This window comes from Pristiophorus japonicus, chromosome 11 (assembly GCF_044704955.1).
Source record: "Pristiophorus japonicus isolate sPriJap1 chromosome 11, sPriJap1.hap1, whole genome shotgun sequence".
NCBI classification, from domain to species: Eukaryota; Metazoa; Chordata; class Chondrichthyes; family Pristiophoridae; genus Pristiophorus; species Pristiophorus japonicus.
This window is the reverse complement of record NC_091987.1, coordinates 143,550,615-143,573,995: the sequence shown is the minus strand read 5'-3', so window position 1 is coordinate 143,573,995 and position 23,381 is coordinate 143,550,615. Positions and strand designations below refer to the sequence as shown.

The window sequence follows — 23,381 nt, the reverse complement described above, 5'->3', positions numbered from 1 at the left end:
TTTCCCCTATGAGTGGAAATATCCTCTCTGCATCCACCTTGTCGAGCCCCCTAATTATCTTACATGTTTCGATAAGATCATCTCTCATTCTTCTGAACTCCAATGAGTATAGGCCCAACCTACTCAATGTATCTTCATAAGTCAAGCCTCTCATCTCCAGAATCAACCTAGTGAACCTTCTCTGAACAGCCTCCAATGCAAGCATATCCTTCTTTAAATACGGAGACCAAAACTGTACACAGTACTCGAGGTGTAGCCTCACCAATACCCTGTACAGTTGTAGCAGGACTTCCCTGCTTTTATACTCTATCCCCCTTGCAATAAAGGCCAATATTCCATTTGCCTTCCTGAATATTTGCTGTACCTGCATACTAACTTGTTGTGTTTCATGCACAAGGGCCCCCAGGTCCCTCTGTACTTCAGCACTTTGCAACTTTTCTCCATTTAAATTATAATTTGCTTTTCTATTTTTTCTGCCGAAGTGGATAACCTCATATTTTCCCACATTATACTCCATCTGCCAAATTTTTGCCCACCCAATTAGCCCGTCTATATCCCATTATTTTATCAGTGCTACTTCTTTAGTGATTGTATTAAGTTCCTTCCTCCCTATAGCCCCTTGTTTATCCACTATTGGGATGTTTTTCGTGTCTTCTACTGTGAAGACCGATACAAAATATTTGTTCAACGTCTGGTTTAAGATCCAACTTTCTCACTCTCCAACTGAATTTGAAATTCAACCATGTTATGGTCACTCTTTCCAAGAGGATCCTTTACTAGGAGATGATTTATTAATCCTGTCTCATTACACAGTACCAGATCTAAGACAGCCTGCTCCCTAGTTGGTTCCGCAATGTATTGTTCAAGGAAACTATCCCGGATGCACTCTATGAACTCTTCCTCAAGGCGACCCTAGCCAATTTGTTTTGTCCAATCAATATGAAGGTTAAAATCACCCATAATTATTGCTGTTCCTTTTTTACAAGCCTCCATTATTTCTTGATTTATACTCCGTCCTATAGTGTAGCTACTGTTAGGGGACCTATAGACTACGCCCACCAACGACTTTTTCCCCTTATTATTCCTTATCTCCGCACAAACTAATTCAATATTTTGATTTTCTGAGCCAATATCGTTTCTCACTAATGCATTGATGTCATCCTTTATTAACCGTGCTACCCCACCTCCTTTTCCTTTCTGACTGTCCTTCCGAATGGTCAAATACCTCTGAATATTTAGTTCCTAGCCTTGGTTACCTTGCAACCACGTCTCTGTAATGGCTATCAGATCATACTCATTTTATCTATTTGTGCTATCAACTCATCTATTTTGTTACGAATGCTGCGTGCAGTCAGATAGAGAGCTTTTAAATTTGTATTTTACCATCATTCCTGCTTTGACCCCACTTTCCGATTCAACTTTATGTTTATACATTCTGTCCCTTCCTGTCATGCTCTGGTTTTCATTTCCCCAGTGCTACCCAGCTCTATTGCCTTCTCCTTATTCTTTCACTTTTAAATTTTTCACTCAGCTGAACCCTCCCCCGCCTCCCCCCCACCCGCTCCCACTAATTAGTTTAAAGCCCTCTCGACAGCCCTAGTTATTCGGTTCGCCAGGACCCTAGCCCCAGCACGTTCCAAATGGAGTCCTTCCCAACGGAACAGCTCCCTCTTACCCCAGTACTGCTGCCAGTGTCCCACGAACCAAAACCCATTTCTTCCACACCTGTCTTTGAGCCACGTGTTTAACTCTCTTATTTACTCTATGCAAATTTGTTCATGGTTCAGGTAGTAATCCAGAGATTATTTCCTTTGTGGTTCTATTTTTTAATTTGGCCTCGAGCTGCTCAGAATCTCTCAGCAGAACCTCTTTTTTGTCCTACCTATGTCGTTGGTTCCACGTGGACCACGACAACTGGATAGAAACATAGAAACATAGAAACATAGAAAATAGGTGCAGGAGTAGGCCATTCGGCCCTTCTAGCCTGCACCGCCATTCAATGAGTTCATGGCTGAACATGCAACTTCAGTACCCCATTCCTGCTTTCTCACCATACCCCTTGATTCCCCTAGTAGTAAGGACTTCATCTAACTCCTTTTTGAATATATTCAGTGAACTGGCCTCAACAACTTTCTGTGGTAGAGAATTCCACAGGTTCACCACTCTCTGGGTGAAGAAATTCCTCCTCATCTCGGTCCTAAATGGCTTCCCCCTTATCCTTAGACTGTGTCCCCTGGTTCTGGACTTCCCCAACATTGCGAACATTCTTCCTGCATCTAACCTGTCTAACCCCGTCAGAATTTTAAACGTTTCTATGAGGTCCCCTCTCATTCTTCTGAACTCCAGTGAATACAAGCCCAGCTGATCCAATCTTTCTTGATATGTCAGTTCAGCCATCCCGGGAATCAGTCTGGTGAACCTTCGCTGCACTCCCTCAATAGCAAGAATGTCTTTCCTCAGGTTAGGAGACCAAAACTGTACACAATACTCCAGGTGTGGCCTCACCAAGGCCCTGTACAACTGTAGCAACACCTCCCTGCCCCTGTACTCAAATCCCCTCGCTATGAAGGCCAACATGCCATTTGCTTTCTTAACCGCCTGCTGTACCTGCATGCCAACCTTCAATGACTGATGTACCATGACACCCAGGTCTCTTTGCACCTCCCCTTTTCCTCATCTGTCACCATTCAGATAATAGTCTGTTTCTCTGTTTTTACCACCAAAGTGGATAACCTCACATTTATCCACATTATACTTCATCTGCCATGCATTTGCCCACTCACCTAACCTATCCAAGTCACTCTGCAGCCTCATAGCATCCTCCTCGCAGCTCACACTGCCACCCAACTTAGTGTCATCCGCAAATTTGGAGATACTACATTTAATCCCCTCATCTAAATCATTAATGTACAGTGTAAACAGCTGGGGCCCCAGCACAGAACCTTGCGGTAGCTCACTAGTCACTGCCTGCCATTCTGAAAAGTCCCCATTTACTCCTACTCTTTGCTTCCTGTCTGACAACCAGTTCTCAATCCATGTCAGCACACTACCCCCAATCCCATGTGCTTTAACTTTGCACATTAATCTCTTGTGTGGGACCTTGTCGAAAGCCTTCTGAAAGTCCAAATATACCACATCAACTGGTTCTCCCTTGTCCACTCTACTGGAAACATCCTCAAAAAATTCCAGAAGATTTGTCAAGCATGATTTCCCTTTCACAAATCCATGCTGACTTGGACCTATCATATCACCTCTTTCCAAATGCACTGCTATGACATCCTTAATAATTGATTCCATCATTTTACCCACTACCGATGTCAGGCTGACCGGTCTATAATTCCCTGTTTTCTCTCTCCCTCGTTTTTTAAAAAGTGGGGTTACATTGGCTACCCTCCACTCCATAGGAACTGATCCAGAGTCAATGGAATGTTGGAAAATGACTGTCAATGCACCCACTATTTCCAAGGCCACTTCCTTAAGTACTCTGGGATGCAGTCCATCAGGCCCTGGGGATTTATCGGCCTTCAATCCCATCAGTTTCCCCAATACAATTTCCCGACTAATAAGGATTTCCCTCAGTTCCTCCTCCTTACTAGACCCTCCGACCCCTTTTATATCCGGAAGGTTGTTTGTGTCCTCCTCAGTGAATACCGAACCAAAGTACTTGTTCAACTGGTCCGCCATTTCTTTGTTCCCCGTTATGACTTCCCCTGATTCTGACTGCAGGGGACCTACGTTTGTCTTTACTAACCTTTTTCTCTTTACATATCTATGGAAACTTTTGCAATCCGTCTTAATGTTCCCTGCAAGCTTCTTCTCGTACTCCATTTTCCCTGCCCTAATCAAACCCTTTGTCCTCCTCTGCTGAGTTCTAAATTTCTCCCAGTCCCCGGGTTCGCTGCTATTTCTGGCCAATTTGTATGCCACTTCCTTGGCTTTAATACTATCCCTGATTTCCCTTGATGGCCACGGTTGAGCCACCTTCCCTTTTTTATTTTTACGCCAGACAGGAATGTACAATTGTTGTAGTTCATCCATGCAGTCTCTAAATGTCTGCCATTGCCCATCCACAGTCAACCCCTTAAGTATCATTTGCCAATCTATCCTAGCTAATTCACGCCTCATACCTTCAAAGTTACCCTTCTTTAAGTTCTGGACCATGGTCTCTGAATTAACTGTTTCATTCTCCATCCTAATGCAGAATTCCACCATATTATGGTCACTCTTCCCCAAGGGGCCTCGCACAATGAGATTGCTAATTAATCCTCTCTCATTACACAACACCCAGTCTAAGATGGCCTCCCCTCTAGTTGGTTCCTCGACATATTGGTCTAAAAAACCATCCCTTATGCACTCCAGGAAATCCTCCTCCACCGTATTGCTTCCAGTTTGGTTAACCCAATCGATGTGCATATTAAAGTCACCCATTATAACTGCTGCACCTTTATTGCACGCACCCCTAATTTCATGTTTGATGCCCTCCCCAACATCACTACTACTGTTTGGAGGTCTGTACACAACTCCCACTAACGTTTTTTGCCCTTTGGTATTCTGCAGCTCTACCCATATAGATTCCACATCCCACTCCAAGTTCCTGTCCAGCCCACAGGAGATGTCCTTAACCCTGGCACCGGGCAGGCAACACAGCCTTCAGGACTCACGCTCTCGGCTGCAGAGAATAGTATCCATCGCCCTAATTATACTGTCCCCTACCACTACAGTGTTTCTTTTTACTCCCCCCACTTGAATGGACCCCTGTACCACACTGTATCGACAGTATCAAGCCCTCTCAGAATTTTATATGTTTCAATGGGATCAATTTTCCATCTTCTCAATGCCTGGGAGTATAGGCCGATTTTACTCAACCTCTTGTCACAGGACAAACCTCTCATCCCAGGAATTAAACTCGTGAACCTTTGTTGCACAACCTCTAAGGCAAGTATACCCTTCCTTCGGTACGAAGACCAAAATCTCAGTACTCCAGGTGTGGTCTCACCAAAGACATATACAATTGCAACAAGATTCAATACATAGCCGTGAACAGTTTATATTGTATAGGAAGGATAACCAGTTCGCAGCATCTTTCCTAACCTAACCTCTATTCTCAGGGGAAGTGGGATAGACCTGGACTCGAAGCTATACCAAAGAAGGCAATAGTTAAAAGTCAGGGGTGAGGAGCAACTTTAAAATTGTAATTATTTGTTTCCGTCATATTTTCTGGAGAAAGTAAGACATTTTATTTGGCAGCCACATGTACAAAAGGCTGTACTCAATGGGACATGACTATATGGTCCACATTAAATTGTGGCCTCGCCGGGTGCGTACGATGTGTGCACCCACCCAAAGAGGCCTCACAAATGCAAGTTCTTTAGTGCATGCATCCCCACAGGAAGGACATCCGTGGGGCAGTGATTGGGCTATTTGCCTTACGTGTGGTAAACAAGATTCCAGAGTAAGTTTTAAAACATAAAAAAATTAAATTTAATCACTAATTTTAATGTTAAAAACTCTGTCCATTAAAGTAAGTTTATTTTTAACACATTAAAAAAATTCAAATAAAATATTTTTTCTAAAACATTTATTTATATTCAATTTCATTGTTTTTATTTATTGTGTTGTGTTTCTTGTTTTTGGAGGGTATTCTCATTGATAGTATTGGGAGCTCGTACAAACGGTGTTCCCATTATTATCAATGAGAATACTCAGGGGCTGAAGTTGCCCCTCTCCTTCCAGCCTGTTACCACCACAAATCACCAGCCACGCTGCGGAGTGGAGTGGCCGCCAACTTTTCATGGAATGGCTGCTGATAGCCCAATTGCCCTTCCGAGGTTTGCCGGCGGTGCCTCGATCTCCCCCCCCCCACCACCACTACTCCGCTGCTGCCGATCCGTGTTAAGTGCGTCATCACCGTGCGCACCGCTAATCTACCCCCCCCACCGCCCCCCGCCACCCCCGACGGCGACATTCCCCTCTGAAAATCTTCGGCCCGCCTGGCGGTGCCAAAATCTGTTTTTTCCCGGTGATCCACTGAGGCTGAGGCATCGGCCGTGCGGCTTCCCTTAAAGGGGAGAATGATCTGCCGCTGCCGCCATGTTTTTATTGTCGGCCGACTTACCCAATGACACAACATTGACTTGAATACTGCTCGAATCATTTTTTTTGTGTGTGTGTATTTCTAGGATTTATTTCTAGAGGGATAGAATTGAAAAATAAAGCAGTTACGTTAAACTTGTATCGAACATTGGTTAGACCTTACTTGGAGTACTGTGTATAATTCTGGTCATCATAGTAGAGGCACTGGAGGGTGCAGAAAAGATTTGCAAGAATGATACCCGAAATGTGAGGTGAACCTATCAGGAAGGGATGAACAGCCTGCGTCTCTTCACTTGAAAACAGAAGACTGTGGGGTGACTTAATAAATGTATTTAAAATTATGAAAGGTTTTCATAGAGTAGACAGAGAGAGTATTTCCACTTGTGGGAAAGAGCAAAATTAGAGGCCATCAATATAAGATAGTCATCAAGAAATCAAATAGGGAATTCAGCAGAAATGTTTTTACACAGAGAGTGGTGAGAATGTGGAACTCGCTACCACAGAGAGTGGTTGAGGCAAATAGTATAGATACATTTAAGGGTAGGCTAGATACACATATGAGGGAGAAGGGAATAAAGGATTTTGCTTACAGAGTTAGATGAGGAAAGATGGGAGGAGGCTGGAGTGGAGCATAAACACCGGCATGGTCTGGTTGGGCCGAAAAGCCTGTTTCTGTGCTGTATATTCTATGTAATGCTATGTAATACTTTCTGTGGCAACAACTAATGGTGCTGCTGGGATTTGTCATTGCCATGGAAACTGTGATTTGCCAAATGGAAATGTACTGATAACCGAAGGTATAATGCATCACGATTCCTGTATCTTGGATCTCTTTATTTTCAGCCGGAGTTCTGGGAGAATGTGTCCCTGGAAAGCCTTTGGCATCACCATCGGGCTTTTATTATAAGGACCAGTGGATGTCAACGACCTGCAATATTCGCCGCTTTGACACTCCTAAAAGAATTACAGACTGCCTTCATGGAAAAATAGTTCATCTGTTTGGAGATTCCACTATGCGTCAGTGGTTTGAATATTTGACTCAATTTATTCCAGGTTAGGTTGGTTAATTGGTCTTTCTAGCTATGTCTATCATTTTGCATGTAACATGGATCACACTTTAAATGCACTTGAAATTTGTCAATTATACGTTTATAATTGGCCCAAGTAAAAACTTGAACCAAGAAAAGCAGTTAGAAAACTACTGATGAGAAACTTCACTGAACTTAATGAAAACAACCAATCTTAAATAACTCACTTAAGTGGCAAGTAACATTTGCGCCACGCAAGTGCCAGGCAATGACCTATCTCCAACAAGAGAGGGTCGAACCACCCCGCCTTGAAATTCAGTGGCATTACATTGTCGAATTCCCCATCATCAACGGGCTGGCGGGTCACCATTGACCAGAAATTTAATTGGACCAGCCACAAAAATACTATGGATACAAGAGCAGATCAGTTACTAGATATTATGCGGTGGCGGTGTGAGCTGTGAGGAGGACGCTAAAAGGCTGCAGGGTGACTTGGACAGGTGAGGAGAGTGGACAAATGCATGGCAGCTGCAGTATAATGTGGATAAATGTGAGGTTATCCACTTTGGGGGCAAAAACATGAAGGCAGACTATTAACTGAATGGCGGCAGATTAGGAAAGGGGGAAGTGCAATGAGACTTGGGTGTCATGATTCATCAGTCATTGAAAGTTGGCATGCAGGTACAGCAGCCGGTGAAGAAGGCAAATGGTATGTTGGCCTTCGTAGCTAGGGGATTTGAGTATAGAAGCAGGGAGGTCTTACTGCAGTTGTACAGGGCCTTGGTGAGGCCTCACCTGGAATATTGTGTTCAGTTTTGGTCTCCTAGTCTGAGGAAGGACATTCTTGCTATTGAGGGAGTGCAGCGAAGGTTCACCAGACTGATTCCAGGGATGGTTGGACTGTCATATGAGGAGAGACTGGATCAACTGGGCCTTTATACACTGGAGTTTAGAAGGATGAGAGGGGATCTCATAGAAACTTACAAGATTCTGACGGGACTGGACAGGTTAGATGCGGGAAGAATGTTCTCGATGATGGGGAAGTCCAGAACCAGGGGACACAGTCTCAGGATAAGGGGTAGGCCATTTAGGACTGAGATGAGGAGAAACTTCTTCACTCAGAGAGTTGTTAACCTGTGGAATTCCCTACCGCAGAGAGTTGTTGATGCCAGTTCATTGGATATATTGAAGAGGGAATTAGATATGGCCCTTATGGCTAAAGGGATCAAGGGGTATGGAGAGAAAGCAGGAAAGGGGTACTGAGGTTGAATGATCAGCCATGATCTTATTGAATGGTGGTGCAGGCTCGAAGGGCTGAATGCCCTACTCCTGCACCTATTTTCTATGTTTCTATGTTTCTATGATCTGACGATAGCCTCAACTTCCCTCAACTGCCCGCTCGCCATAACCCTTGGTTCCCTTATCATTCAAAAATCTGTCTACCTTAAATATATTCAATGACCCAGCCCACACAGATCTTTCGGGTAGAGATTTCCAATGATTCACGACTCTCTGAGGGAAGAAATTCCTCCTCATTTCCATTTTAAATGGGTGACCACTTATTCTGAAACAATGTCCCCTAGTTCTACATTCCCCCACGAGGGGAATCATCCTCTCTGCATCTACCTTGTCGAGCCCCCTCACAATCTTTCAATAGATCACCTTTCATTCTTCTAAACTCCAATGAGCATAGCCCCAACCTGCTCAACCTTTCTCAATAAGATTACCCCTTCATCTCAGGAATCAATCTTGTGAATCTTCTCTGAACTGTCTCCAATGAAAGTAGATCCCTCCTTAAATAAGGAGACCAAAACGGCACACAGTACTCCAGGTGTAGTCTCACTAACACACTGCACAGTTGTAGCAGGACTTCCCTGCTTTTATACTCAAACCCTCTTGCAATGAAGGGCAACATTCATAGAAACATAGAAACATAGAAAATAGGTGCAGGAGTAGGCCATTTGGCCCTTCGAGCCTGCACCGCCATTCAATGAGATCATGGTTGAACATGCAACTTCAGTACCTCATTCCTGCTTTCTTGCCATACCCCTTGATCCCCCTAGTAGTAAGGACTACATCTAACTCCTTTTTGAATATATTTAGTGAATTAGCCTCAACAACTTTCTGTGGTAGTTGGACCACTCTCTGGGTGAAGAAGTTTCTCCTCATATCGCTCCTAAATGGCTTACCCCTTATCCTTAGACTATGACCCCTGGTTCTGGGCTTCCCCAACATTGGAAACATTCTTCCTGCATCTAACCTGTCTAAACCCGTCAGAATTTTAAACGTTTCTATGAGATCCCCTCTCATTCTTCTGAACTCCAGTGAATACAAGCCCAGCTGATCCAGTCTTTCTTGATATATCAGTCCCGCCATCCTGGGAATCAGTCTGGTGAACCTTCGCTGTACTCCCTCAATAGCAAGAATGTCCTTCCTCAAGTTAGGAGACCAAAACTGTACACAATACTCCAGGTGTGGCCTCACCAAGGCCCTGTACAACTGTAGCAACACCTCCCTGCCCCTGTACTCAAATCCCCTCACTATGAAGGCCAACATGCCATTTGCTTTCTTAACCGCCTGCTGTACCTGCATGCCAACCTTCAATGACTGATGTACCATGACACCCAGGTCTCGTTGCACCTTCCCTTTTCCGAATCTGCCTTCCTAATTACTTGCTGTACCTGATTGCTAACTTTTTGTGTTTCATATACAAGGACCCATAGATCCCTCTGTACCTCAGCATTTTGTAATCTCTCTCCATTTAAATAATAGTTTGCTTTTTTATTTTTCCTACCATAGTGGATAACCTCACATTTTCCCACATTATACTCCATCTGCCAAATTTTTGCCCACTCAATTAGCATATCTATATTCCTTTGCAGATTCTTTGCGTCCTCCTCACAACTTGCTTTCCCACCTTTCTTTGTATCATCAGCAGATTTGGCTACATTACACTCGGTCCCTTCAGCCAAGTCATTAATATAGATTGTAAATAATTGAGATCCCAGCACTGATCCCTGTCGCACCCCACTAGTTACAATTTCCCAACCTGAAAATGATCCATTTATCCCGACTCTCTGTTTTCTGTTAGTTAGCCAATCCTCTATCCATGCTAATATATTACGCCCAACCTCATGAGCTCTTACATTGTGCAGTAGCGTTTTATGTGGTACCTTATCAAATGCCTTCTGGAAATCCAAATACACAACATATACTGGTTGCTCTTTATCCACCCTGCTCATTACATCCTCAAAGAACTCCAACAAATTTGTCAAACATGATTTTCCTTACATAAAACCATGCTGTCTCTGCTTGACTGTATTAGGATTTTCTAAATGTCCTGCTATTACTTCCTTAATAATAGACTCCAGCATTTTACCAATGACAGATGTTAGGCTAACTGGTCTATAGGTTCCTGCTTTCTGTCTCCCTCCTTTCTTAAATAGCGGTGTTACATTTGCGGTTTTCCAATGTGATGGGACCTCGCCAGAAACCAAGGAATTTTGGTAAATTACAACTAATGCATCCACTGTCTCTGCAGCCCCTTCTGTTAAGACCCTGGGATACAGGCCATCAGGTCCAGGGGACTTCTGCACCTTTAGTCCCATTAGTATGCCGAGTATTTTTTCTGTAGTGATAGTGATTGTTTTAAGTTCCCCCCACCCAATAGCCCATTATCAATTATTGGGATGCTTTTAATATCTTCTACCATGAAGACCGATACAAAATATTTGTTCATCGATATTCTTTGACATACCTCCCAAACTCGTGATTTCTACCACCTCGAAGGACAAGGGCAGCAGGTGCTTGGGAACTCCACCACCTGCAAGTTTCCCTCCAAGTCATACACCATCTTTACATAGAAATATATCGCTGTTCCTTCATTGTCGCTGGGTCAAACTCCTGGAACCCTCTACCTAACAAGCACTATGGCAACACCTTCACCACATGGACTGCAGCGGTTCAAGAAGGCAGCTCACCACCACATTCCTGAAGGTAATTAGGGATGGGCAATAAATGCTGGCCTTGCCAGCGACACCCACATCCCATGAATCGTAACATAGGAACAGGAGTAAGCCATTTAGCCCCTCAACCCTGTTCCGCCATTCAATGAGATCATGGCTGATCCGCGACCTAACTCCATATACCCTCCTATGCCCAAAAACCCTTAATGCCTTTGGTTAACAAAAGTCTATTAATGCAGATTTAAAATTAGCTATTGATCTAACATCAATTGCCATTTGCGGGCGAGAGTTCCAAACTTCTACCACCCTTTGTGTGTAGAAGTGTTTCCTAATTTCACTCCTGAAAGGTCTGCCTCTAATTTTTAGGCTATGCCCCCCTGTCCTCCAACCAGATTCTCCAACCAGCAGAAATAGTTTCTCTCTATCTGCCCTGTCTGTTCCCATTAATATCTTGAAAATTTCGATCAAATCACCACTTAAACTTCTAAATTCTAGGATATACAACGCTTATTTGTCTAATACCTACTCGTAATTTAACCCTTGCAATCTGGGTATCATTCCAGTGAACCTATACTGCACTCCCTCCAGGGTCAATCTATTCTTCCTAATCTACCCCTTGTATCTTCTACCTTTTACTTCCTTGTCATTCTTGACTTGTTGGCAGCCTTTGAGATGGTTGACCACTCCATCCTCCTCCAATGCCTCTCCACTGTCGTCCAGCTGGGTGGGACTAAATTCGCCTGGTTCCATTCTTATCTATCGAGTCGTAGCCATAGAATCACCTGCAATGACTTCTCTTCCCACTCCCATATCGTTACCTCTGGTGTTTCCCAAGGATCGATCCTTGGCCCCATTTTATTTCTCACTTACATGCTGCCTGTTGGCAACATCATACTAAAAAGACAGCATCAGTATTCACATGTACGCTGCCGACACCCAGCTCTACATCAACACCACTGCTCTCGACCCCTCCATGGTCTCTAAGTTGTCAGACTGATTGTCCGACATCCAGTTTAGGATGAGCAGAAATTTTCTCCAATTGAATATAGGGAAGATGAAAACCATTGTTTGCAGTCCCCTCCATAAACTCCATTCCCTAAATACTGACTCCATCTCTCTCCCTAACATCTGTCTTCAGCTGAACCACACTGTACGCAACTTTGGTGTCACACTTGACCCGGAAATGAGCTTCCAACCACATATCCACGGCATAACTAAAACCGCCTATTTCCACCCCCGTAACATGGAGCGTCTCAGCCCATGCCTCAGCTCAGCTCCATGAAACGCTCACCCATGCCTTTGTTACCTCTCGACTTGACTAATCTAATGCACTTCTGGCTAACCTCCCACGTTTTACCCTACTTAATCTTGAGATCATTCAAACTTCGGCTGCCCGTGGCTTAACTTGCACCTAGTCCCGTTCATCCATCACTCCTGTGCTCGAAGATTGTAAAGCATTGCCTTGGTTTCAAAATTCTCATCCTTGTTTTCAAATCCCTCCATGACCTCGCCCCTCCCTATCTCTGTAATCTCCTCCAGTCCCACAACTCCCGAGATATCTGCGCTCCTCTAATTCCGCCCTCTTGAGCATCCTTGATTATAATCCATCAACCATTGGTGGTCGTGCCTTATGTTGCCTAGGCTCTGGAATTCCCTCCCTAAACCTCTACCTCTCTTTCCTCCTTTAAGACATTCCTAAAACCTATCACTTTGACCAAGCTTTTGGTCATCTGCCCTAATTTCTCCTTATCTGGCACGGTGTCAAATTTTTTGTCTTATAATACTCCTGTGAAGCGCCATGGGATGCTTTACTATTTTAAAGGTGCTATATAAATACAAGCTGTTGTTGTTGTTCTAAAGACCAGTACTCCAGTAGCCTTTTTGATTATTTTCTGTACCTGTTCATGACATTTTAATGATCTATGTACCTGCACCCCCAAGTCTCTTTGGACCTCCCCTGTTTTTAGCTTTTCACCATTTAGATAGCACCCTGTTCCATGCTTTTTAGGTTCAAAGTGGCTGACCTCATATTTTCCGACATTGAAATCCATTTGACACAGTTTTTGCCCATTCACTTAATCTATCCCTTTGTAATTTTATGCTTTCATCTACACTGCCTACAATGCCGCCTATCGTTGTGTCATAGGCAAACTTGGATATGTGGCTTTCTATCACATCATCAAAGTCATTGATAAATATAAAAGGAAAGAAAGAAAGACTTGGATTTATCTAGCGCCTTTCACGACCACCGGACGTCTCAAAGCACTTTACAGCCTATGAAGTACTTTTTGAGTGTAGTCACTGTTCTAATGTAGGAAACGCGGTAGCCACTTCGCGCAGAAGCAAGCTCCCACAAACAGCAATGTGATAATGACCAGATAATCTGTTTTTTTGCTATGTTGATTGAGAGATCAATATTGGTCAGGACACCGGGGATAACTCCCCTGCTCTTCTTCAAAATAGTGCCATGAGAGAAGAGACGGGGCCTCGGTTAAACGTCTTAACTGAAAGACGGCACCTCCGACAGTGCAGTGCTCCCTCAGCACTGCACTGGAGTGTCAGCGTAGACTTTTTTGTGTTCCAGTCCCTGGCTCAGAAGCGAGTGTGAATAGTTGCGGCCCCCACACAGATCCCTGCGGGACACCACTAATCACATCCTGCCAATTAGAGTAGCTGCCCATTATCCCTACTCTCTGTGTCCTGCCGCTCAGCCAATTTCCGAAACAGGTCTGTAATTTGCATTCAATTTCATGGGCTTCAGCTTTAGTTAATAGTCTCTTGTGAGGGACTTTATTAAATGCCTTCTGGAAGTCCATATAAGTAACATCCATAGACGTTCCCCTGTCCACTACTTTAGTCACCTCTTCAAAAATTTCAATCAGGTTTGTCAGGCATGACCTACTTGTTACAAATCCATGCTGGCTCTCTCTGATTAGTTGAAAATTTTCAAGGTGATCAGTCACCTATCCTTAATTTCCCGACACCAGATGAACTCCTCATCACTAACACCCTGTTCCACCAGAGGGACAAATACAAGGCATCGTGGCAACACCCTCGCTCCAAACACTGGCACTTGCTCGACTATGTCATCATCCAAGCTATGGATTGCAAGGATGTGTGCATTACCCGCGCCACGATAGGAGCTGATGACCGCTGGATGGACCACCGCCTAATCCGATCCATCATCAACATTAACATAGCCCTAAAGCAGAGGGGACAGCAGAAGCAGTGCCGCAAAAAAGTCAATGCCGGGGCATTTAAAGACCCAGCTAAGAGAGCCCTATACAACCAGCGCCTCACAGCTAGTCTGGCGCGCCTTGATAACCCTGAGATGCTGAATGCCCACAGTGCTTGGTCTGGACTCCAGGCCTCTATAACCAGTACCTGTGAAGAGACACTTGGTCACTCAACCAGGAAACACTAGGATTGGTTTGATGAAAATGATCAAGAAATCCAAGAACTAATAGATTGTAATCGCAAAGCATTTCTGAGCCTCAAGCAACAACCCAACTCGGGAGCAGCAAAGCAACGTTACAGATGGCTCAAGGCTGAAGTCCAACAAAAAACCCGGGACCTAAAGAACAGGTGGTGGATGGAGAAAGCGCAAGAGATAAAACAACTGGCCAACCGCCACGATATGTGAGGATTCTTCATCGCAGTCAAGGCCACCTACGGTCCAAACTCCCAAGGCCTCACCCTGCTCCTGGCCAAGAACAGGGAAACACTCATCAAGGACAACAAGACTGTCAGGGCCCGCTGGAAGGAGCACTTTGACGATCTCCTCAATCGAGACTCTGCCTTTGACTCGAGTGTTCTCGACTCCATGCGACCCGCCACCACCTCAGTGAAACCTCAACGTTGCACGAGGTAGGGAAAGCCATAGGGCAGCTTAAAAACAACAAGGCTACGGATGCGAATGGAATCCCTGCTGAGACATTGAAGTATGGTGGAGAGGCGCTGTTGGCCCGGATACATGACTTCATCTCTCTCATCTGGAGGGAGGAGAGCATGCTGGGAGATCACATAGATGCAGTGATCATGACTATCTTTAAAAAAGGGGACAAATCCGACTACAGCAACTACATGGGAATCTCCCTGCTATCAGCCACTGGGAAAGTTGCCGCTAGAGTTCTCCTCAACCGTCTTCTCCCTGTGGCCGAGGAGCTCCTCCCGGAATCATAGTGCGGATTTCGTCCCCTATCGTGCACAACGGACATGATCTTTGCAGCGCGACAGCTGCAGGAAAAATGCAGGGAGCAGCGGTAGTCCTTATACATGGCCTTTTTCGATTTTACAAAGGCCTTTGACACTGTCAACCGTGAGGGCTTATGGAGCGTCCTCCTCCGTTTCGGATGCCCCCAAAAGTTTGTCAACATCCTTCGCGTACTCTACGACGACATGTAGGCCGTGATCCTTACTAGCAGATCCATTACAGATCCAATACACATCCGGACTGGTGTCAAACAGGGCTGTGTCATCGCTCCAACCATCTTCTCAATCTTTCTCGCTGCCATGCTCCACCTCACAGTCAACAAGCTCCCCGCTGGAGTGGAACTAAACTACAGAACCAGTGGGAAGCTGTTCAGCCTGTACTGTCTTCAGGCCAGGTCCAAGATCACCCTAACCTCTGTCGTTGAGCTACAGTATGCGTATGATGCCTGTGTCTGCGCACATTCTGAGGCTGAACTCCAGGATGTAGTCGATGTATTCACCTTACGCTTAACATCCGTAAGACAAAGGTCCTCCACCAGCCTGTCCTCGCCGCACAGCACTGTCCCCCAGTCATCAAGATTTATGGCATGGCCCTCGACAATGTGGATCATTTCCCATATCTCAGGAGCCTCTTATCAACAAGAGCAGACATTGATGCCGAGATTCAACACCGCCTCCAGTGCGCCAGTGCAGCCTTCGGCCGCCTGAGGAAAGAGTGTTCGAAGACCCGGCCCACAAATCTACCACCAAGCTCATGGTCTACAGGGCTGTCGTAATACCCGCCCTCCTGTATGGATCAGAGGCTTGGACGATGTACAGAAGACACCTCAAGACGCTTTGAGATATATCACCAACGATGTCTCCGCAAGATCCTGCAAATCCCCTGAGAGGACAGGCGCACTAACATCAGTGTCCTCATCCAGGCTAACATCCCCAGCATTGAAGCACTGACCACACTCGATCAGCTTCGCTGGGCAGGCCACATAGTTCGCATGCCAGATACGAGACTCCCTAAGCAAATGCTCTATGCGGAGCTCCTTCATGACAAATGAGCCAAAGGTGGACAGCGGAAACATTACAAGGACATCCTCAAAGCCTCCCTGATAAAGTGCAACATCACTACTGACACCTGGGAGTCCTTGGCCGAAGACCGGCCTAGGTGGAGGAAGTGCATCCGGGAGGGTGTTGAGCTCTTTGAGTCTCAACGCAAAGAGTGTGATGAGGTCAAGCGCAGGCAGCAGAAGGAGCGTGCGGTAAACCTGTCCCACACACCCCTTCCCTCGGCGAATATCTGTCCCACCTGTGACAGAGTCTGTGGCTCTCGTGTTCGACTGCTCAGCCACCAAAGAACTCACTTCAGGAGTGGAAGTAAGTCTTCCTCGATTTCCGAGGGACTGCCTATGATGATGATGATGATGATGACGACTTTTTACAAATCCATGCTGGCTCTCTGATTAGTTGAAAATTTTCAAGATGATCAGTCACCTATCCTTAATTTCCCGACAACAGATGTTAGGCTAACTGATCGATAATTCCCTGGTTTCCCTCTCTCACCATTTTTAAATAACGGAGTGACAGACACAATTTTCCAATCTAAAGTAATGTTCCTGAATCTAGAGAACTTTGGAAGATTATAGTTGGGGCATCTGGAATGTACTCATGGAATGGATGGAAATAATCCGGGCCTGGGGATTTATCACTCTTTAGTGCCGTTATTTTCTTCATTACTGTTATTTTGTTTAGTCCTTGTCCCTGATTCAATATTAGTTTCCTTGGGATTTCCGGCATGTAATCCTCTTCCTGTACCATAGATACTGACACAAATTCATTGATCAGCATGTACTCCATTTCCCTATTACCATCGACAATATCAGTTGCTCATGACCACCCTCTTTTCCCAATATAATTGTAAAAAATGTTTGTGTTGATTTTGATATCCCTTGCAAGTTTCCTTTCATACTCCCTTATTGTAGCTCTTAGTGGCTGTTTTGTCACCCTTTGCTGATCTTTGTAACGCTCCCATTCGCCAGGATCTGTGCTCGCATTTGCATTTTTGTATGCCTTTTCTTTTCGTTTTATGTTGTCTCTTACCTCTTTTAGTCGTCCATGGTGTTTTTTTTATCAAGTAGCACTCTTGCCCCTCAGGGGTATAAACTGGCTCTGTATCACATTCAATTCTTGTTTGACCATCTCCCATTGACCCTCTGTCATTTTACTCTTTCGCATTTCTCCATTTCAAACATTACATTGAACTCGATCATGTTACGATCGCTATTAGATAAAAGTTCACTCACAGTTTGGCTGGTAACTAAATCTGGCTCATGACTCATTACTAAATCTAATATGGCCTGCTGTCTTGTTAGTTCCAGGATATATTTTTGCACAGAAATTTCCCGGATACACTCAAGAAATTCACTAGCTTTCTGACACGTGCTAATCCGCTTATCCCAATCTATATGAAAAGTAAAATCCCCCGTGAAAACAACTCTGCCTTTACTACATGTTTGTCTAATGTCTGTAATTACACAATCTAACACTTCACAGCTGTTACCACGCAGCCTATACACAACTCCCACTACAGTCTTAAATCCTTTCCTATTTCTCAATTCTACCCATAAAGTCTCTATAGCCTGCTTACCTCTTGTTATATCTTCTCATCATTGAAGAGCTTTAATCCTTAATCACTAAAGCTACTCCTCCACTCTACCCTTTTCCCTACCTTTCCTGTAGACCTTGTAACCGGGTATATTTATTCCCAGCCCTGACTATCTTGCAGCCATGTCTCAGTAATCGCTACCATGTCATAGCCTCTAAGTTGAATTTGCACCTGCAGTTCATTCAATGTATTCCTTATAATCCGTGCATTTGTATAAAGAACGCTTATTTGGGTCACACACCCGAGTCTGTCCTTCAGCTTTAATGCTTTACCAGGTGAATTTATAATGGGGAACAAAGAAATGGCAGACCAATTGAAAAAATACTTTGGATCTGTCTTCACTAAGGAAGACACAAACAACCTTCCGGAAATACTACGGGTTCGAGGGTCTAGCGAAAAGAAGGAACTGAAGGAAATCCTTACTACTATCCATCAAACAAGAAATAAGGGATGTGTGCAATAAAGGTACAGCAGTTATCGTGGGCTACTTTAATCTACATATTGATTGGGCTAACCTAACTGGTAGCAATGCGGTGGAGGAGGTTTTCCTGGAGTGTATTAGGGATGGCTTTCTTGACCAATATGTCGAGGAACCAACTAGAGAGCTGGCCATCCTAGACTGGGTGATGTGTAATGAGAAAGGACTAATTAGTAATCTTGTTTTGCATGGCCCCTTGGGGAAGAGTGACCATAATATGGTAGAATTCTTTATTAAGATGGAGAGTGACACAGTTAATTCGGAAACTAGGGTCCTGAACTTAAGGAAAGGTAACTTTGACGGTATGAGGCGTGAATTGGCTAGAATAGACTGGCAAAGGATACTTAAAGGGTTGATGGTGGATAAGCAATGGCAAACATTTAAAGATCACATGGATGAACTTCAGCAATTGTACATCCCTGTCTGGAGTAAAAATAAAACGGGGAAGGCAGCTCAACCGTGGCTAACAAGGGAAATTAAGGATAGTGTTAAAACCAAGGAAGAGGCATATAAATTGGCTAAAAAAAGCAACAAACCTGAGGATGGGGAGAAATTTAGAATTCAGCAGAGGAGGACAAAAGGTTTAATTAAGAGGGGGAAAATAGAGTACGAGAGGAAGCTTGCAGAGAACATAAAAACTGACTGCAAAAGTTTCTATAAATATGTGAAGAGAAAAAGATTAGTGCAGTCGGATTCAGGTGAATTTATAATAGGGAACAAAGAAATGGCAGACCAATTGAACAAAATACTTTGGTTCTGTCTTCACGAAGGAAGACACAAATAACCTTCCGAATTTACTAGGGGATAGTGGGTCTAGTGAGAAGGAGGAACTGAAGGATATCCTTATTAGGCAGGAAATTGTGTTAGGGACATTGATGGGATTGAAGGCCGATAAATCCCCGGGGCCTGATAGTCTGCATCCCAGAGTACTTAAGGAAGTGGTCCTAGAAATAGTGGATGCATTGGTGATAATTTTCCAACAGTCTATCGACTCTGGATCAGTTCCTATGGACTGGAGGGTAGCTAATGTAACACCATTTTTAAAAAGAGGAGGGAGAGAGAAAAGGGCTAATTATATACAGGTTAGCCTGACATCAGTAGTGGAGAAAATGTTAGAATCAATCATTAAGGAGTGCATTTGGAAAGCAGTGACAGGATCAGTCCAAGTCAGCATGGATTTATGAAAGGGAAATCATGCCTGACGAATCTTCTGGAACTTTTTGAGGATGTAACTAGCAGAGAGGACAAGGGAGAATCAGTGGATGTGGTGTATTTGGACTTTCAAAAGGCTTTTGACAAGGTCCCGCAAAAGAGATTGGTGTACAAAATCAAAGCGCATGGTATTGGGGTTAATGTACTGACGTGGATAGAGAACTGGTTAGCAGACAGGAAGCAGAGAGTCAGGATAAACGGGTCCTTTTCAGAATGGCAGGCAGTAACTAGCGGAGTGCCGCAGGGCTCAGTGCTGGGACCCCAGCTCTTTACAATAAATATTAATGATTTAGATGAAGGAATTGAGTGTAATATCTCCAAGTTAGCAGATGACACTACACTGGGTGGCGGTGTGAGCTGTGAGGAGGACACTAAGAGGCTGCAGGGTGACTTGGACATGTTAGGTGAGTGGGCAAATGCATGGCAGATGCAGTGTAATGTGGATAAATGTGAGGTTATCCATTTTGGGAGCAAAAACAAGAAGGCAGAATATTATCTGAATGGCGGCAAATTAGGAAAAGGGGAGGTGCAACGAGACCTGGGTGTCATGCTTCATCAGTCATTGAAAGTTGGCATGTAGGTACAGCAGCCGGTGAAGAAGGCAAATGGTATGTTGGCCTTCATAGTGTCGAAATCTCGACCTCAGAAAAGAATGACTCCGACACTTACAGCTCCGATGGAAGTTTCCCTTTTAATTTACTTGCTCGCAAGGGTAGGTTTCACTCAGTCAAGGGCAAAATGAAACCTCCGCAATGGTACAGCTTCACAAGATATTTATACAGTAAAACCCAAGTTCTGGCCTCTCCCTGTGTATTGCTCTGTCTCACAGTCAGTGAATACAGATAAAGAGTTAATGGTGTCAAGATATTTCCTTTTGTCAGGGTTATCAGAAAGCCAAACGGCCATTACTCCATGAGTCATAGGTAATGGGCTATCACCTGTCTTGTATTGTATCAGGATTATCCAATTTCCTGGTCAGTTTACCTGTTTGCTTCAAATGGATGAGGTCTCGGAAAGAGATAATGGCTAGAAGATAAGGGTGGGGTGACATGGAACTCCTGTAGTGTAGACAATAGGAGAGCACCATGGGGGGTTACTTGTCTCAGCATGACTTGTCTCCTAGCTGTCTGATAACCATCAGCCATCTAACAGCAGGTTTAGCTGTTCATAATAAGCTGGCTGCAAAAATGCAGAAAGTTCTGGAAGGGCCAGGACTCCATTTTAATCAAAAGGCACACAAATACCGTATGGTATCAGCTTAGATAAAAATACATTTCCACATTCCCCCATTTTGTCCTTCACAAGGACAACTCAATCCATTCTGATCTTGTACAGTCTCTCCATTTCCATTTCTTTAGTTTCATTACTCACTAGGCATATTATACCTTCAGGATTTCTTATTCTGGGAGTAATGCTTAGGAAGGGAGGCTGATGGTTATTATCATAATTGGGCTGGTACCATCCCTGGAAGGCTGTAAGTTTATACCCTGCCGACCTCCATTCTGTTTGCTCCTTCGTTTCTGGCCCCTTAGTTAGTTTTGTCCTGTTTTGCACTGTCAACCATTCTACCATTTCTGATTCGTTAAAGGGGACAGATCTCAGGGGAATACCCCCCCTGGAGTGGACAGGTACATGGGAACATATCCAGCAACTCGACAAGTTTCTTTCTTGAGCATACCTATGACTCAGAGCCATAAATACGTTTACGTGCAATTCCCTTCGGTGGTGGGTCTGTACCCCTGGTGTAATCAATAATGTGAAGTAAAACCCTGTCAAGCCCAACACCATCAGTCCCCATAGTCCATACAGTTCTTTATTCAGTCTTCCTTTTTCTGTTCCTCTGATTCCTTCGTCCCTTCCTCCTGGTCGGGTGCCCGTTTGCAATGGGATGCGTGGATCCATGTTGGTCTTTCCTTTACCTTGATTGCAGTATTGGTCGCCAGCAGGACCTGGTATGGTCCTTCGAATCTTGGCTGTAGACTGCTTTTCCTTTTAAAAATCTTGATGTAAACGAATTCCCCTGGCTCCAGGTTATGACACTTCCCTTCCGCTGGCTTGACTTGGGCTTCCTTTACCTGTGAATGAAAGCTGGAAATACATTTGGTTAGTGCAATACAATAATTCAACATATTTTCCTCCATTTTGTGGATGTCCATCTGTTTTGCAGTAAATGGTGCTGTAAAAGGTAGTCGTTGGGGACGTCCCATAACTATCTCATGTGGTGACAAGCCTGTTGTTCTGTTGGTTGCAGATCGCATTACCATCAAAGCTAAGGGCAGCAGTTCTGTCCATTTCAGTCCAGTGTCATTGCATAGTTTTGCCAGCTTATTTTTAAGCATTCCATTATATCTTTCAACAAGTCCAGCTGATTGTGGATGATAACTGCAATGAAAACGTTGATTAATCTGTAAAGCTTTACACATTTCTCTTATGACAGTTCCCGTGAAATGTGACCCGTTATCACTGGAAAGCTTAGCAGGGATTCCGAAGCGCGGTACAATTTCTTTTAACAAACATCTAGCAACAGTAGTGGCATCGGCCTTTTTACATGGAAAGGCTTCAATCCATCTAGAGAACACATCTACAATAACTAATACATACTTGAATCCCATACACATAGGTAATTCAATAAAATCCATTTGTAAATGTACAAAAGGCCCGATTGGATTTGGGTGGGAGGCAGATTCTACTTTTTCCGTCTTACCCGGATTCATTGTCTGACAGGTAACACAATTTTCACAGATTTGTTTTGCAATTGCCGAAATACCTGGTGCATACCAAGTTGCCAAAATATAATCTGCCAATCCCCCTTTGCCTGCATGTGTGAATGTATGAACACATCGGGCAATCCATGGAAGTAAGGATCTAGGGGCCACCACGCGGCCGTCATGGTGAACCCATATTCCTTCTGGATTTTTATAACATTGATCCTTCGTCCAGGTCACCACCTCCTCCGTACTGGCCTGTGTCTGAAAGGCCAGCACGTCATTAATAGTGGGTAGTGGGTCTGTCTCCTCCTCCGTACCGGCCTGTGTCTGAAAGGCCAGCACGTCATTAATAGTGGGTGGCGGGTCTGAGCAATTATTTTTCCTTAGTGGGAACAATGACACCTGCATCCCCCCTTTCGACAGAGCTGCTGACTTAGCTGCATTATCAGCTCTGGCATTCCCAAGTGCCACCTCATTCGACTGGCCTGTATGTGCTTGGCATTTGATAATGGCAAGTTTTAAGGGGCATTGAATGGCTCGCAGGAGATTTTCCACTTGTTCTGCATTTTTGATAGGGGTTCCTGAAGAAGTCAGGTACCCGCGAATCTTCCAAATTTGTCCATAGTCATGTGATACCCCAAAAGCATACCTGGAGTCAGTGTAGATATTAACTGTGTGTCCTTCAGCCAGAATACAGGCTCGAGTTAACGCAAACAATTCGGCTTGTTGGGCTGAAAAGGAGTCTGGAAGTGAGGCTGTTTCGACAACATTAAACTGAGTTACAATTGCATAAGCTGCTCTAGGTTGGCCCCTATCATTTCGTAGGGCTGATCCGTCAACATAGTACACTAAATCAGGGTTACACATTGGTACATCTGTTAGATTGATACGTGGTTTAGTCACTAATTCGGTTACCATTTCACATGAATGGGGTTCGCCGTCGTCTTCCGTGGGGAGTAGAGTGGCTGGATTTAAGGTAGTACATCTTTTGATGACAAGGTTCGGATTTGATAACAGTTCGACCTCGTA

General features: G+C 44.3%; 1 protein-coding gene across 1 annotated transcript in view; it reads left to right on the top strand.

Moving 5' to 3' along the window:
* The window catches only part of LOC139275862 (NXPE family member 3-like), a 62,323-nt gene that overhangs the window by 17,004 nt on the left and 21,938 nt on the right, over positions 1-23,381 (top strand). The window contains exon 5 of the mRNA XM_070893068.1: positions 6,937-7,146. Within this exon, the coding sequence (XP_070749169.1) occupies positions 6,937-7,146 (210 nt within the window). The remainder of the gene's footprint in view (positions 1-6,936; positions 7,147-23,381) is intronic.